Here is a 15,422-nt window from a genome sequence, read left to right as displayed (position 1 = left end):
TGCAAACAACTGTGGGCACACTCCCCTGCCGGTAAGGTGCTTTGCTGTTGGATGGGGTCTGCTCTAGCCTCATTTTTCTCCATGCAAAATTTGGATCCTTTGGCTGTACTGCACATGGGCTCCTGATCTTTGGGGGTGAGAATTCTAATGTGACTGTACGTCATGCTGGTTGGCTGCAGAAACACGTACTTCTGTAGGGATGTGTTTAACTGGCTTGGTGTCAAGGGACTTGTGACTGCTTCTGACCCAGTTCCCAAGGGGTTTCCTCCTGCTGTGACTGAATGTGTGCTGTGTGGCTTGCTGCCTGCTGCTCAAACTCTGGCTCTGGCCCTTTGGCCCTACACTGCAGCTGGAGGATAGGAATGGGGGGAAAGCCAGGGCCAGCTCTTTGGTCTCACTGCCTTTAGCAGCACAGGTGGCTTCTGCCACTCCTTTCTTCAGTCAGATGCTGTTCACTGGCCTCTCCAGGCTGGCTTGCCCTCTGGCAGCAAGGAGTCTGGTTGCCTAGCTGGTGGCTGTGGGGAGAGTGGGGCTGAGCATGTTACACCCTTCTCTGCAAGGGAGCAAGGAAGCAAGGAAGCTTCAGGCAGAGTCTGGGCAAGCACAGCAAGGGCAGACAGTGGTTTCCTGGGTATCTTATGGTGCAGTTCTTGTTCCTGGGGCACTAAAGGCAATATGGACTGGGGAGATGCAGTTACAGCCTGCAGCTCTGAGGCTGATGTGGTAAGTGCTCCTCAGACAAGTCATGATACCTGGGTCAGCAGTGCTGAACTCACTCCTGGGAAAAAGCAGCAATGCTCTTATGTGAGGCTCAGGTCAGGTGGCTCAGTATCAGTGGGAGAGAAAGTCTGCCAGTGTGTGTGGGACAGAGACACTTTCTCTTACTACACAGTAGCTGCTTTGCTTGTCTTGAGCTTGCAGGTTGAAATAAAACTTTCTTTCTAGAGCTTTTTGGGTAGGGTACCACTTCCTCTGAGGCTTCTTGGTCCCCAACCACAACCAGAACAGCTTTTGGTGGCAGGAGATGATGGCTTCCCTACACGAGGGGACTGGTCTGTGGTTACTGGCAAAGTTCCATGGCTGCATGCCCTGTGGGAGCAGCTCCGTGGTCTTCCAGGAGGTGGTAATGGAGGCTTCTGGTGCAGCACCAGAGTGGCACTGCCACACAGGGCAGCAGCACGCTCCAATCCTGTGCCACAGGTTTTGTTGAGCACAGGCTTCAGCATCCTCTGTGATGGATTCAGCAGCGCTTGCGGGGATGTTGTGTGCCTGATGGCGAGATTTCCATGCAGTACCAAAAGCAGCTAGCATTTTGGAGGCTCAACAAACCGACTGGAAAGCTGGCGTTCAGAGCTACAGCTGTGAAAGCCCCTGTTGCAGGACTGCAGCACATTCTACCGGAGGCATTGTGTCGGGCAGAGAGGCCTGTAGCCTGAGCCATGCAGATGGCCAGACCAGCTGATGCCTCGGCTTGGGCCCTGCAGAGGAGCAGCAAGGGGCAGGCTTCTTGTGCTTCTTGTGCTGTGTCCAGCCCTCTGCCCCTAGCAGGGTGTGGAGCTCCTGGCCCCTGCTGCCCCAGTGCCTTCATAGGGTCTCTCACAGCGGTACAGACCGGGAGCTTCTGCCATCAACTTAACAGCCCGACTACGAGGAGCCCCTGGGCGGAAGGGACCTCTGTCGCCTCCTCGCTGCTCCGGGCACGCCGTGTTCGGCAGGAGCAGGGGTCGCGCAGCGCAGGGGCTCCTGGCGCGGCCCTCACGGCCCCCGGTACCGGGGAGGCTCTGCACGATGACGCCGGCGAGCCCCTCACCTCGCGATGGAGGCACGGGGAGGCCGAGCCTGGCACCGGCCGCGGGACCCCGTTCCTCCCGACCCCGCCCGGTTTCCGGTGGCTGCCCCTCCCCCGGAACCCCTCCCGCCGGCGGCGGCGGGCGGGGCGGCAGCGGCATGGCTGGGGGCTGGCGGGCACGCTGACTGGCGCGGCGGCGGCGAGGGGTGCGGAGGATGGCGGCGGTGCGGGCGCTGCTGGTGCTGGGTGAGTGCGGGCCGGGGCAGCCGCCGCAGCTTCCCCCGCCCCGGGAATGCAGGTCCCGGCGGCGGGGTGGGGGCGGAGGGGCTTCGCGCCCCCTCTCGCGTCCGTAGCTGGGCCGCGATGAGGCCGGCGGCGGGGCGGGGGGCTCCGCGGCTGCCACCGCCTCCGGGGCTGAAGGAGGTGCGGCCGTCCCCGGGGCCGAGCCTCCGGTGGTCCGCGCCCCCTCGGGTTGGGGAGGGGCGGTGGGGGGGGGCCTCGGGGCTCCGGCGCGGAGCAGGGGCTGCGTGGGGCCCTGTGTGTTCCAGCCCGGGGGCGGCCGCGCCCCCGCCCCGCGCAGCCCCGGGAGCCACCGGGGCGCCTCGCCCGGCTCTCCTTCCCCGGCGTGCGCCGGCTCGCCCCGCCCGCCCGCTCGCTCGCTCGCTCGCTCGCTCCTATGGGGGAGCGTCGTGCCTAAATCCACAGGGATGCAAATGCGCCAGACATTTGCCGTCTGGGAGATGGCGAGCAGGCGCTCCCGGAGCAGTCGCGCTCCGGGGAGGGCTCCCGGAGGCCCCTCTAGCGAGGCTTGGCCCCGACCCGCGCCCCTCAGGGCTCCGTGGAGAGAGCTGAGACTGGGAAGGCTGTTTGTGTGCAGTGGTAGGTGGTTTTCCTATGAAATCTGATCAGATCAAAACTAGAGAACAATCAGTGGGCGCGCGGGGGAGTTGCACCCGTGGAGATTGACCTCCCGGCTACTGGAGGGGTTTTGTCCCTTGCTGAGCGCATCTAGATGAGCCCTCTCCCGTGCCCCCCGTGCCACCCTCCATACCGTGTAGGGTGTGAGCCAGCCTCCCTGCCCTGTCCTAGCTCTGCGGCCCGTTCATTTGCCTGGCTGCTTGCTTTTCACGTTGTCCAATTCCAACTACAAAGCCCAGACCCACCTTCCCTCGCTCTGCTCCATGGTGTTTCTCCCCCGCTGGCCTGGCCTCTTAGCATGGTTTCCCTTGTCTGAGGAGCCCAACGTCTTGGCTGTGGCATGAGAGCCGCAGGGGCTATGAGCTGGTTTTCAGCCTGGCTTTGAAAGGTCCCACGGCTGCCCCATAACAGAGCACCTTGTTTCTTCTCTTTGGAGCCCTGCAGATGGGGAGGGTCCTGCGTGCTGCTAGTAGCCGTTTGCAGTCCTTTCTGTCTCACTGTGCACAGTTGTAGAGTTTGCTTTCCAGTTTCTGCTGCAAAATCAAGAGGAATCTTAGTTTAGCACTTGGGTAGGATACTGCCTCTGAGGGAGAGATATCTATAGTGCTTCTGCCCTTCCATATCTGGAGGTGTAGCTGAGCCCTGCTGCCAGGCGGTAAGTATTGTCCAATTTACAGCTGATAAGCATGAAAAGCAACGCTTACTTAGCTGATTAGCACCGTGATTGCAGAACGTCTTGGCAGCCTTCTGGGAAGGCTGTTTCTGGAGAGGGAGTGCATGCTTAGTTTGGGCCCTGGATTGAAGCCACAGGGCCCTGTGAACCTGCCACAGCATTCACCTAGCTGCCAGCAGGCCACTACCGGCAGCTGGGAGGTGCAGACCTGCCTGTGAGGGCTGTCGGTCGCCTTTCCTACCAGCACACTCCGCTCTACAGTTGCTGGAGTGTCTGTGGGGCTCCAAGCGTGTACGCTACTCCTTGTTTCTCTTGCTGAGCAAGACCATGTCCAGCAGCACTGGGAGGAACACGCTGCTGTTGGGCTCACAGACACTAAAAAATCTCAGATGGTGAAACATACTGTTTGACATCTAGGTTTTTACAGGCTAGTGGTAAGTTTTGTGGGCTGCAAGGCGTCGTCTCCCTTTGCCTGTAGATGCTGTTTGGAAAGAGCACTGGGCAAAGACCTGTGAGGTGTGGAGGCTCATGCAGGTCCTTTGCCATGTGTTTCAGAAGTGCTCGGTTCCTGGACTGCTGGTCCTTGTTCCTCCATTTCCGTTGTTCAGTGAAGCTGTGATCTTTCTGGCAGTGGCACTGTAGCATGCCAAATGTGTGCTGACTTATGCTGGAACATCTGGTTGAAGTGCTAGCAGAGGAAATATTTGCTGAGTCAACTTTTCTTTAAAGTGAAAAAATCCCCAAAAGGTCGATTTTGTTCTGGAAATGCCTCCATGTCCTGTGGTGAGCTCTGTGTTTCTGTATGGCAGTACTTTTCTCATGTTTGCTAGCGAGCCTGGTCTTAAAGAAGAAACTTTCTGAAGACGGTAATGATCTGATCCCCCTTGGGACTTGGCTGTGTTCAGATGGGGCTCTAGGCGGGCTGGAACCCTGATGTGGCAGGAGCTTCAAAGGCATGGCAGCTCCATAGTTGTGGCCATAGGCACTTCTTTGTCTGCACAGTGGGGTCCTGAACCACTGTGAGCTGGCACTGATCAGAGGGTTGTCATGTTCTGCATCCTTTAAAGATGTCCTCTGAGCTCTTAATTGATCTGGAATGAAGCCGTCTTCTAAAGGCAGATGGGCTGCCGTTTAAACTGCAGCAAGCACCCTGTATTTAGTTGCATGCTGGGTAATGAACACTTGCCGATTGAGAATATATTTCCTCCCAGTCTGCTGAATACCTCTTGCTCAAGGGAGGCAAGTGGATGGCAGCTCATATCTGCTAGTAGGTCAGATGTTTGGCCAAGGGCTGGTCCATGTTGCATCCAAGCAGATAGGCACGTGTCCTAGGAGGGCAAGCTGCACTTTCTCTAAAGGCCATGGAGCTCAAGGGGAATGGAGAAAAGAAGGTAGGAAAGGGGTAGGAAGAGAAGAGCCTGGCTTTGGGGCAATGGACAAGAGTGCAAGGGCCAGTTTGGCTGTAAGCGATAAGGCACTTCAAAAAGATCTGAAGGCTGTGAGGCCTGGTTACAGGTATTTGCTAGAGGATTTTTACACTGATATTTTTCTTGCCTTCATTTCAATTCATCTGCTATTTAAGTTACAAAGATCAAAGCTATATTCCAGCAAGCTAACGTGGACTTAAGTAAATAGCTGGACCTAGTACACCTCTTTCCAGTGAATAAACACTCTTTCCTCTCTGAACATTTTCAAGCATACCTCTCATGCCTGGAATGCAAAATATTTCACATTAGCAGTGGGTGTTTCCACTACTTTCGATATTTGGGAACTTGGAACAAATGCTTATTTAGCAGCGGACAAATTTAGGTACAAATGTGCTCTTTGTGAAGGCAGTTGCTGCTGCGGTGTTTGCAGGGAAATTCCCTTGAGACTGGGGGACATGTTATTGTTTGTCCAGACCACAAGGAGCAGTTCTCGTTCTCCTAACGTGGTCTCGTGGGTTGGGACAGGCAGCTCTTTGGAAGCCTGGAGGGCAGCAAGACCAACAAGATGTTTGGCAGATGCACAGGAACATTCTTCTTGGTGAGGTTTAAGTTGCACAGGGTGTTAACTTTGGGTTTGGTGGGGTTTGTGAAGGCTGTGAACCAGCACAGTGGATTTTGCTGTGTAAGTGAAAGAGGCAGGCCCACAGGTGGGCCTTTGGCATGGCAAATACCTCCTGGAGAAGGCTGATAGTGCCTGATGTGGGAGAAAGGCAACTGTAGTGTTTTTTACCTTTATAAGAAATCAACTGTGTCTTGGGGGAGAGAGGAAGGAGAGATGGAGAAATGATGATTTGACAACTGACTGAAAGAAAGACCAGCATATTGGTAATTGGTCCTCAGTGTACATTTCAGCATGGCAGAGGTGCCAAGGTGAGTGGTCTGATTCCACGTCAGGCTCCTTGCTTGGAAGATGTTGGGAGGTGTCATCTAAGAGCTACTTGTAAATGCTTTTTAGTTAGAAGAGCAGATGTTGTATTGCACAGTGGGGTTAAAAGGCTGTACTGTGAATGTAGTATACCTTATGTGCTGGATTGCCTGAAATAAGCAATCCCACTGCTGGACATGGAAGAATTTGTTCTCTGAGAGAGACCTTACAGGAAGGAGGTAGGGATGCTGCAGATTTTCAGGCTGTTTGCTTGCTTTCTAATGCCAAAGCAATTGAACCACAGCACAAGGAAGCAAGCACATTGATTTTGGAGGATGTGGCCAGTTCAGAGTCCTGTACTTCTACCTCCTTCATCCTACCAGACCCTGTCAGGATCTGCTGTGCTGGTTGTGTTGATGAGGTGTCAGCTCTCTCCTTTTCCCCGCCTAACACTGTGGGATCTGATCCAGAGACTGCTTTTCTGCACTGCTGTTGGGTGCTATGTGAGGGAGCAGTGTCCAGTCACCTCTCAAGTTATACAGGGCCAGCAAGTCCACCTTTGCACTACAATGGGAACTGTTGCTCTTGCTGTTTGGTTTATAGCTGGTGTCCCTATAAAAGGACTAGACTGAAGGATCATCATTCTGGAGAAGAATGATGAAACCATCTCCTGTTTCACTCTTCCTGTGCTTTCTGAACATATATATCACTGTGCAGGCAGTAGAAAGCAAAAGAGGCTTGCAAGGTATGTTGTTATACGGATATAGGTTAGTTTGGGAACTAGACCAGAATCTAGCTTTGCAGGAGGCACATGAGTGTCTGCAGTCTCAAGAAGTGAAGTACTGGAAGAATAGGTGTCTGGGGTTTCTTCTGGAAGTGGGCAAAGGCTGGTTGTAGTCCTGTGGGCTCTTAGGGATGGAGACACATTCAGTGTTTTTAGCAGCTGCAGTTCTCCGTGTCCAGGCTGTGGATATGGGTGCTGCTTGAATAGAGGTTGAATAGGTTTGTCCAGTATTTCCTCTTACCTCTGCTTTGGTGTGTTGCAGCACGGTGAGGATGAACCCATGCTAACCCGTCAAGGCAAGGACTCCATTTCTGGTTATTCCTTTGTTCCAGGGAAATACTTGGCAACAAGTGCTGTTCTGTGTTTACCTGCGTCTCCTTTTAATCTGTGCAGCCCTTGCCGAGTAGCTGTGGAAGATCTTCAAGCCAAACACAAGTGGTCTTTGTTTCAAAGCATCAATTTGTGTTGGCAGCCGGGTCTGCAGCGCATGTGCTTTTCATTGACTGCTGCTCCGGCTCCATTTCTCACTCTTGCCAGCTCTTTTTTAAATTTAATACAAAAATGTTTTCCCTGATCTTAAAAGGTTGAACCGTACAGTACTTCTAGTCTTAATTTAAGCCTTGCCATTTTCAGGGAAGCAGTCTGTTCTGTGACCAGACAGAGACTGCTTCCCTCTGCTCTGAGAAGTAACTAATACATGCTCTCTGATCAACAAAGAGAGAGGCAAGGGGGGACTTCAGAGTGGTTTGCAAGTTTCTGAAAGCCTGTTCTGTGTGCCTGGGATGAGGAGTTTGGGTGTGCCTGCCCAGCTCTGACCATTCCTGAGCTTGCTTGTCTTAGAGTAGTTTGGGAAAGTTGATGGGTAGGTGCTTTTGTTGATACTCTTTGCAGACTGTTACTGCCTGGGACTGCTCATTTTATTTGATTAGCTTTCAAAAATCCATCCTCTATTCTCTGATTTTGACCCTCTGCAATTGTTTTCCAAAGGCTTCTCTTGAAAATCCATTCTAATCCTTAAAAATTATAGGTGACATCCAGGCAAAGGCCTATGTCGTTACTTAAAACATTTCTGTTGGTAGTGAACAGGTGAATGCTGAGGTGTTCAGATGCCCCAGAGAGCAGAATGAAAGCTAGCCAGGTCCAGCTGCAAAAGTCAGGATGGAACAGCGCAGTGAGGAGTACTCTTGAACTCCTGTCCCCTTGCACAGCAGGTCCACGCAGATTGTGTGTCTGGAGAGGAGGCATGACTGTTTTTAAACTGATGATTCCTTGTGTGAGATGGTGCTTGCCAGTGGGATACCAATGGTCTGTCTTCTCCTTGTCAAATTAAGCTGTGATTTGAAGGGAGCAGGCAGGAAGTTCAGCGTTTGTGGATTGCAGTGTGCACAGGGCGCCTGAGTGTGCATGAATTCAATCCACCACTGTCAGATGGTCTGGACCTCTGTGAGGTTGGGATGTCTTGGATTGATGCTTGTATTGTGCAGGATGATGAATGAAGAAAACTGATACAAGCAGATTTCTGTCTGGAAAGTGGCGTGACGCATTTGATCAGGGCATGAACCTTCCCTCTCTGGAAGGCAAGATGTTGCATGCTGGGAGAAAGCGATGACACGGGGTTGCTGTGTGTGCTGGGAGCTAGTGCAGAAAGGGGCTAGGGCTTAAGTGAGTGAGGATTACAAGTCTACTTGTATTTCAGCCCCTGGTTAACCTCTGTTCAGTTCCTGGGTGACTTATCTCCCAGGAGACAGCAGAGTCCATGAGTGCTGTGCACTCGGACCTCAGTGCTAATGGCAGATGTTTGTTTCCAGAGTAGCTCTAAGGTGACAGGCTTTATAACTTTTCCTCTCCTGTGATACTGTTGTGAAATGAGGTTTGTCCCAGCATCAGAATTTTACACCTGAATGCAGCTCAGGCCACCCTGAAGAGCAGCCAAGACAGCGCCCTACTGCTGTCGATTTGAGCACACTGGCAAGTTGGCTCTGTCCTCCGTCCCCCAGAAAGCCAGAGGAGTCTGTCCCCAGAGCCATGGCATGTGAAGGCCGAGTACCGTTCTGGCAGCAGAGGGGTGGCTTACATGCCTCTGGGCAGCTCTATAGGGGGTTGTCCTTGCTGTCCAGTGATGCACAAGATAGGCACGGTATTGCTTAAGACCAACTATGAATGCTCTCCTCACTACGGTTGCTCATTGGCTTCTTGAAGAGCACAAAGGGAGCCTTTGATTCAAACCATACAGTGGCTCTCCAAATGGTTAAAGGCAGGACAAGCTGTGGCTTGCAAGTTCCTTTATTGCTCTCCGTGCATTGTGCTTTGGTGTGTGTCCTGCCTCTGCTGGGCCAGCCCATCACTTGCGTGGCACGGATTGATGGGTGCTCCATGGTGCTGGCTCTGTTGAAGTTGCTACAGTGCCTGTATCTGTGGGAAGCTTTTGTGGGAGGAAAGGTTGTGGCTTTTGTCTTTCCCAGCAGACAGGACTAGAGAAGATAAAGACAGACAGTCTTGTGGGGTGCCACACAGGGCAGTGCATCCAATGCTCCTTAACTCTTCATGGGAGCATAGATGGGTCTGTGCTGCTGAGGACAAGTAATTTAGTTACCTCTGCAGAGGGGCCAACACTGGAAGTCTCCTTCAGCAGTTGCAGGAATTCTGCAAGTTGTCTTGGACCAAAGAAGATAGCTTCTTGTGAGTTACTTGGTGTTCTTTGTTCCTATCCATCCGTACTGCCTGTTGTAAACGCTGTGAGCCTGGGACACATCTGGGCACCTGGCAGGTGCTGTGGGAGTGGCCAGTTCCTGGGATGGGCCGCCTTCTGTAGCAGTGAGATGGCAGTGAGATCTTGTTTTGTGATCACTCTTTCCTCCAGCTAGGTTTGAACAGTTCTGTATCCACCATATTCCAAGCTAAAACTGAGCTCCAAAGGCAACACATCTGTTGCTTTTTTTTCTCTGCTGAGTTCACTCCTGATGGCTCTCCCTGATGTTTTGTGTGTGTGCTTACAGCCTTCGGATGTGTAAGTGGAAGAGCTGCTGGCTGGGCCCTCACCAGCATTGACCCTCCTGCCCGGGTCCTGCCTCTGTCTTGCTGCCTTGTTCTGGCCCAAGTGCAGCTGTTCCTTTTCCAGTTGTGCCTCCTGTCTCCCCTTCTTCCTGATTCCTCTCCTCTATCCAGACCCACCATAGCATGCCACATGCTCCCTTCTCAGTCTTTGCTGTTGCCTAGTTTCTCTCCAATGCCTGCCTCTGGGCACTGCTGTTTTGCCAGGTGCGGCTGTGACTTTCTCATTCCATCCTGAGATTGCCTTTGTCTCCTTGAGCCAGGCCCCCAGTTCGCTCAGGCTAGTAAGAAATCAGAGCAGAGCTGGCGCAGGGCTGCTGAGATGTTCAGGTGGATCTTGGAAATCAAGTCTTTTCTGACAAGAATTCTTTCTCTTAGCTGAAGAAACATCTCAAAGCCATGTGACCTGAAGCAGAAACCACTAATTTGAATGGTCAACATTTTGGCAAGGAAATAACAAGTGTCATATTGGGCATCATTCAGCATCACATTTTGTTTCTCTGGCCTTGCTGGGATTTGGCCCTGCCTCTCACTGGCTGGAGATGCTTTCCTGCAGACAAAGGCCTGTCATGGGTTTGATGGAGCAATCCATTTTACCTGGGTTGCTGAGTGGCCACAGTGATCAGCCAGGCACCTGCAGATATTTCAGCACAACTTCTTGCTCTCCAGGACCTGTTGTTGGTTGTCTGTTGCCACAGTTTGTGTGCTGCCTTGGCATTTAGTCAAATGTCCAGGTACTCTTCACACTGGTAGATTAGTAGCTGTCCAGTAAGAATTATTTGCTCTCCAGATATATTGGAAATTAGCTTTTTTGCCACAATGGAGGAAAGCACTTGTTTTTCAAGGAGATCTGGTTAGCGTGAATTTCTGTCTCAGTGAGTCTATTGTAGCCAAGCTTTTCTTTAATTTGACACTGGAGCTTTGCATTAGATCTATTTAGTGCAAGTGTTCTGCTTGGTTATTGATTTGTAAAATATTCCAGAAAGTGTCCTGCTTGCATATTCTTCCCACTCAGTGACTTTTTTCTATTTTTAGCAGAGATAATGTAGCAATGTCTCATAGAGAAGCTACCTTTTAATTAATATTGCATGAGCAGAGGAAATATTAGCTTCTCTGTCTGCTTTCCCATATTTATGGCTTTTAATATAGATTTATAAATGGCTTTAATGAAAATAAACAAGGAGCTGTTCTTCTCTGTGCCCTCTTTGCTTTCAGAGATGATACTGCAGGTTCAGCCTCCCTGGTGATGCTTCTCCCAGGAAGAAAGGTCCTGGACAACAGTGCTTCCCTGTACAACTGTAAATGATGATTGTGAAATAAGGCTGATCTTCAGCTTTCCAGGAATGAAAAGAGGAGGATCTAGGAGAAATCTGCAGACCTTAGGACTTAGTGGGAGACAGATATGGGGAGTTGTGGATGATATTTTGTAGCCAGGAAGCAGTCAGTGCCACATAGATGCCGGCAGTATTTATGAACTAGTGTTCCTGAAACACTCGTGAGAGTTGACACAGAAATCATATAAACCCAGTGGGAAGCCCTAGGCAACCAGTCCATCCTCTTCAAGCTTCAGAGGCAGCCAGAGGTCAAAACTCAACAGTACAGAGCCCATGTAAACAGGAGGAGAGACATGAATGCAGCTAGTGGAGTGAAGCCTATTTGAGGTGTCTCCTCAGTGCCTTTTTGTAGCAATTTTTAGTTTGCAGCACTGTGGTGGCTGCTAGGAAAAGCTCAAGTGAATTTGTTGTGAATACCTCTCCTGGGAGCTTCTTCTCTTCCTATGGGAGGGGAGCAAACAGGTTAAACCTTCAGTAAACCAAGTGGCAAAGCAGGATGCTCCAGAGACCCACTCACCTCCAGTGGGACCCACAGCACAGCTGTGCTCTGTGGGCAGTGCAGTGGCAGGATTGCTCCTGATCTACTGCTGTATGTTACATTTCCCAACCTCTGCCTTCTCCTTGCTCCTGGGAAGGCAGAGTGGCTGAGAGCATGCTTGTGAGTGGGCTATACAGAGGCAGCAGCATGAGGGGGTACACATCCCTGCAGCAGTTGCCAGTGCATGGATGTAATTTTCAAGACTATGGTACTGGATGAACCATTTCTCCCATGAGCTGTAAGCTGTCTGGAGAGCTTGGCCAGTTGGATCTTGGCTTCATGGCAAATCCATCTGAGTCTCTACAGGCAGATAACTAAGGGAAACTTAGCTGTAAATATACTGCCATGACCTGGAGAGAGATTTAAAATATTTATCCTAGAGCAGAGCTTGGGATATAAATAAGCTCCCTGTCTGTTTCCCTGCACGCAAGGCTCAGTGCAGCTGTCCCTTTGTCCCCAGCTCTGGGAGTCCTCTTTGGGACTGGCAAGTTGCTCATGGATGTCCATATGGATAGTGTAAACATGTAGCTGACAGCAAAATGGAGAGGGTATTTGCGCTAGTGTAGATGTGAGTTCTTCACTGCGCTTTCTGTCCCCTTGTTGCCCCCTCCCTCCCCAGCTGCTGTCCCTGCACTCAGGGTGTTTGTGGAGTTTGTTGGTGAACTGTTTCTTGGGGTCTGCCTGGGTAGGGTTGTAACCCTCTCACTTGGCCCCCTGAGCAAGCATGATCTGCAAGACATCTGGACAAAGTGTATCCAAAGGCCAGCACGGGTTTGGGTGGTACTGGGGAGGTTTTGATCCTTCCAGTGGGTTTGGTGGCAGCACGCAAAGAAGCAGCTCACTCAAACACTTTCAGTGCCAAATATGCTTCTTTCTTCAACAGACAGTCCTGGGAGAGCAAAGAGGCCTTGCTGGCAGGAGTGTGCCATGCCCAGTCCAGCCTTGGCTCAGGTGCTGAGTAGGCACCGTGCTGTTATGGAGAGGACCTGGCTCTGACAGCAGCTTTGTCTTTTCCTATGATGTGTTGATGAAGCAGCTGTCTTGGCTTGCAGGACCCATGTGCATGCTGCTTCTCTTTGCACTGCTTTCCTTGCCCTGGCCTCTTCCCACCCCCACCCCCTGCCCTTTTGTCTCTGCAGCCTGAGTTTCCATTCTCTGGAGTGGCTGGCTGGGGCTCCTGTTTGCTGAAGGGAAGTGCCAGACAGTTTTATGGAGCTTCTTCTGGTTTTTCCTGTCATCTGGAATGGTGTTTCAGCTGGAACAGGAAAAACGTGAAGCCCTGGCCAGAAGCTCCATCCACACACACAGTGCTGTTATGGGGGAATCCCTCTTGGCTGGGCTTGGGATAGCAGGAACAACGTCAGCCTTTGGTCCTCAGCCCAAGGGAAGGGATGTGAGGATGGATCAGGAGGTGCTGGCCCCAGCTACCACGGGACGAGCTCTGAGCCACACAGACCTTGTGGGTGCAGCAATGCAGCCTCATTGCCACAGGGCCTCACCTCGCCTCCAGCTCTGGGGCAAGGAATGCTGAGCCAGCTCTGTTGCAGCTCTTTCCTGCTGGCAGGACCTGCCTGGCTGTTCAACACCACCAGGCTCTCCTCTACCGTCAGAGGAGTTTTGCTTGGTGAAGACCTTTGCATTCTCACATGCCCCATTGTGGGGGAAGCATCATCGTTCAGGGCCACTGCTCAGGAAGCGTGTGGTTCGTCCTAGCTCCACTTGGCATCTGTCTACCATGTTTCCTGTAGTGGGAGAAAAGTGCAATACCTTTGCTGTGCTGGCCAGAGAGCTTAGCCTTCAGATCACTGTGTCTCCAGCCTGCCACATGCTGCCAGAAGCAATCATCAGCTGTTTATGAGGAAGCCAGAGAATTGCTCAAAGGCTCAGAGCAAGCCTGGGAGAGTCAGCTGGCAAGAGTGGTGGGTGCAGCAAGCCTGCAGTGGTGCTGAGTCACCCTTGAAACATTCGTGTTTCTCACTGGGGCTTGGCAATGCAGCTGGCGATGTCTGCTAGGGAGCCTTTGGCTGATGTACCATTAAAGATGGTTTCATTGAGCCAGCAGGATTCCCATCTCCTGCGCTGGGCTTGAGGTCTTCCTGTCTCACTTATTGCTCTCTCTCTGTTTATCTGCTATGAAGATGTTGTCCTGGTATTTCTGGGAGTCCCATGGCCACCACTGCCTGTGCTGCTCAGCATGCGGGCACAGGCCCACTTGCCTGACCAAAGCAAGCCTCCTTCTCCATGAGCCAGAAGCCAAGTGGTGCAGACAGCTGCCAGCAGCTGTGCCCCGAATGCTTGGGCACGAGAAGTGGTAGTCTAGCTACCAACTCTGCCCTGTTCCTCTCCCAGCTGCATGACCACAGCACTGCATTCATGGCTTGGGCTGCTTCTCTGGGCTGGGGGCTCAGGAGGGGTACCTGGGCTTTTCTTAGGGGTTTGGGACCACACATTGGCCTCAGTGGCCCATCAGAATGACATCCTTTTCCTGGGTCCAGACATGTCTCCATGGGGAGATGCCCATGCCTCCTCTTGCAGTGGTTGCCAGGAGCACGGGCGGTAGCCCTGTTGCTCGGAGCGGTGCCAACCTACTCCTAGGGCAGACAGGGAGCTCCTGCAGTGCCAAGGCCAGTTGTTCTGGTTCAGCAGCCCCAGCTGTTTCAGGGAGCCAAGGAGCTTGGCTACCATGGGGACTCCCCTCTCTTGCTCCAGCTTTTTCCTGTTTGAGCAAGGTGCTATGATGTTGGGAGAGACTGTAGGGCAAAGTGCAGCTCAGCCCAGACACATCCTCCATAAAGACCACAAATGAATCCAGCAACCTTGGAGACAAACTGCACAACATGGTGTCTGCCCTGCCAGCTTGGTTAAGCCTGCAGTGGAGTATTGCTTGGCAGCAGCCCTGCTCTGCTTGAGAATGAGTAGGAACCTCCCGAAATATTCCCATCACTCTGTGGCTGCAGAGTACCACCCTTATTTGCTGTTCTTGCTCATTGCCAGAGCAGCAGCTAGTTCTTGCCCCAGACCTCGCTCCCCACTACCTCCCTGTCCCTGACTGCAGAGGGTATCATCATGTGCTGTTGCTTTGGGGTGGCCACTGCCTGGCTTTGAGCACACAGGGAGGCAGGGTCTCTGCTCACTTCTGGTGAGTGTGAAGGCAGGGAGCTATGAAAGTTAAGGGCTGCAGAGTTAGGAAGCTCGGTTTGGAATGGTCTTGCAAGAAGGAAGCTGGAGGGATGTGTGGCTGGGGAGGGGGCTGGGATTCACAGGATCTGGGCTGAGGAAGTAGAATGGGCAATGTAAGGAACAGAGGCAGGGAAGCCCCAAACTAGTTTGAGTAACTGAGTGGGCGAGGTCAGTGAGGTCAGTACCAGGTTCTGTCTATCCTGACATGTGCTGGAACAATCAGGAGGAGTCTGCAGCTGATTACCTGGGCTCACTTTCCTTGTGCTGAGCTTTTTTTCTCAGTTATACTGGTCTTTTCTCCTGCAGCAGGTGTGTGAGGTAGGACCTGCCTGCTTTGGGACTGGAGCTGTCTGTGGCAGCAAGCTCTTCCCATGGCCCAGCTGTACCCCAGGCATTACTGTGAGCTCCGCCTTAGTGTCTGCTCCAGCAACTGATTTACAGTGTTCAAACCCCAGTGGCTTTGTTCTGGTTTCTTGTGATAATTGCTCAGAAGCTGGACTGGCCATTCCCATGTATGGGATCCTGGGCCTGGAATGGCAGGGTTCCCCCATGGCTTGGAGCTTCTTTGAACAGTTCCGGGGAGGCTAGTGGGAATTGTGCTAAGTGGTTGCAGCTTTTTTTAATTTTCTTTTTTTCTTCCCCCCCAGTTCTAAAGCTTGGTTTGAAGGGCAGAATTGGCTTCTCAATGTTTGCTTGGTTGTGCTCCACCTAGAAAGCAGTGGAGAGAGGTGTTGTGGACCACCTGAAGTGAGCTCAGGCTGCAGTCCTGCAGCAGAGCAATTGTCACTTGTTGGTAGGCTAGC

General features: G+C 52.3%; 1 protein-coding gene across 1 annotated transcript in view; it reads left to right on the top strand.

Annotated features, from left to right (window-relative positions):
- Positions 1-1,979: 1,979 nt before the first annotated feature.
- PTK7 (protein tyrosine kinase 7 (inactive)) overlaps positions 1,980-15,422 on the top strand; it is a 37,320-nt gene continuing 23,877 nt past the window's right edge. Inside the window, exon 1 of the mRNA XM_032683606.1 lies at positions 1,980-2,035. Within this exon, the coding sequence (XP_032539497.1) occupies positions 2,005-2,035 (31 nt within the window). The 5' untranslated portion in view covers positions 1,980-2,004. The remainder of the gene's footprint in view (positions 2,036-15,422) is intronic.

The sequence above is a fragment of the Chiroxiphia lanceolata genome, chromosome 3 (assembly GCF_009829145.1).
Source record: "Chiroxiphia lanceolata isolate bChiLan1 chromosome 3, bChiLan1.pri, whole genome shotgun sequence".
NCBI lineage: Eukaryota > Metazoa > Chordata > Aves > Passeriformes > Pipridae > Chiroxiphia > Chiroxiphia lanceolata.
The sequence above is the reverse complement of the archived record's forward strand: the minus strand, read 5'-3'. Positions and strand labels throughout refer to the sequence as shown.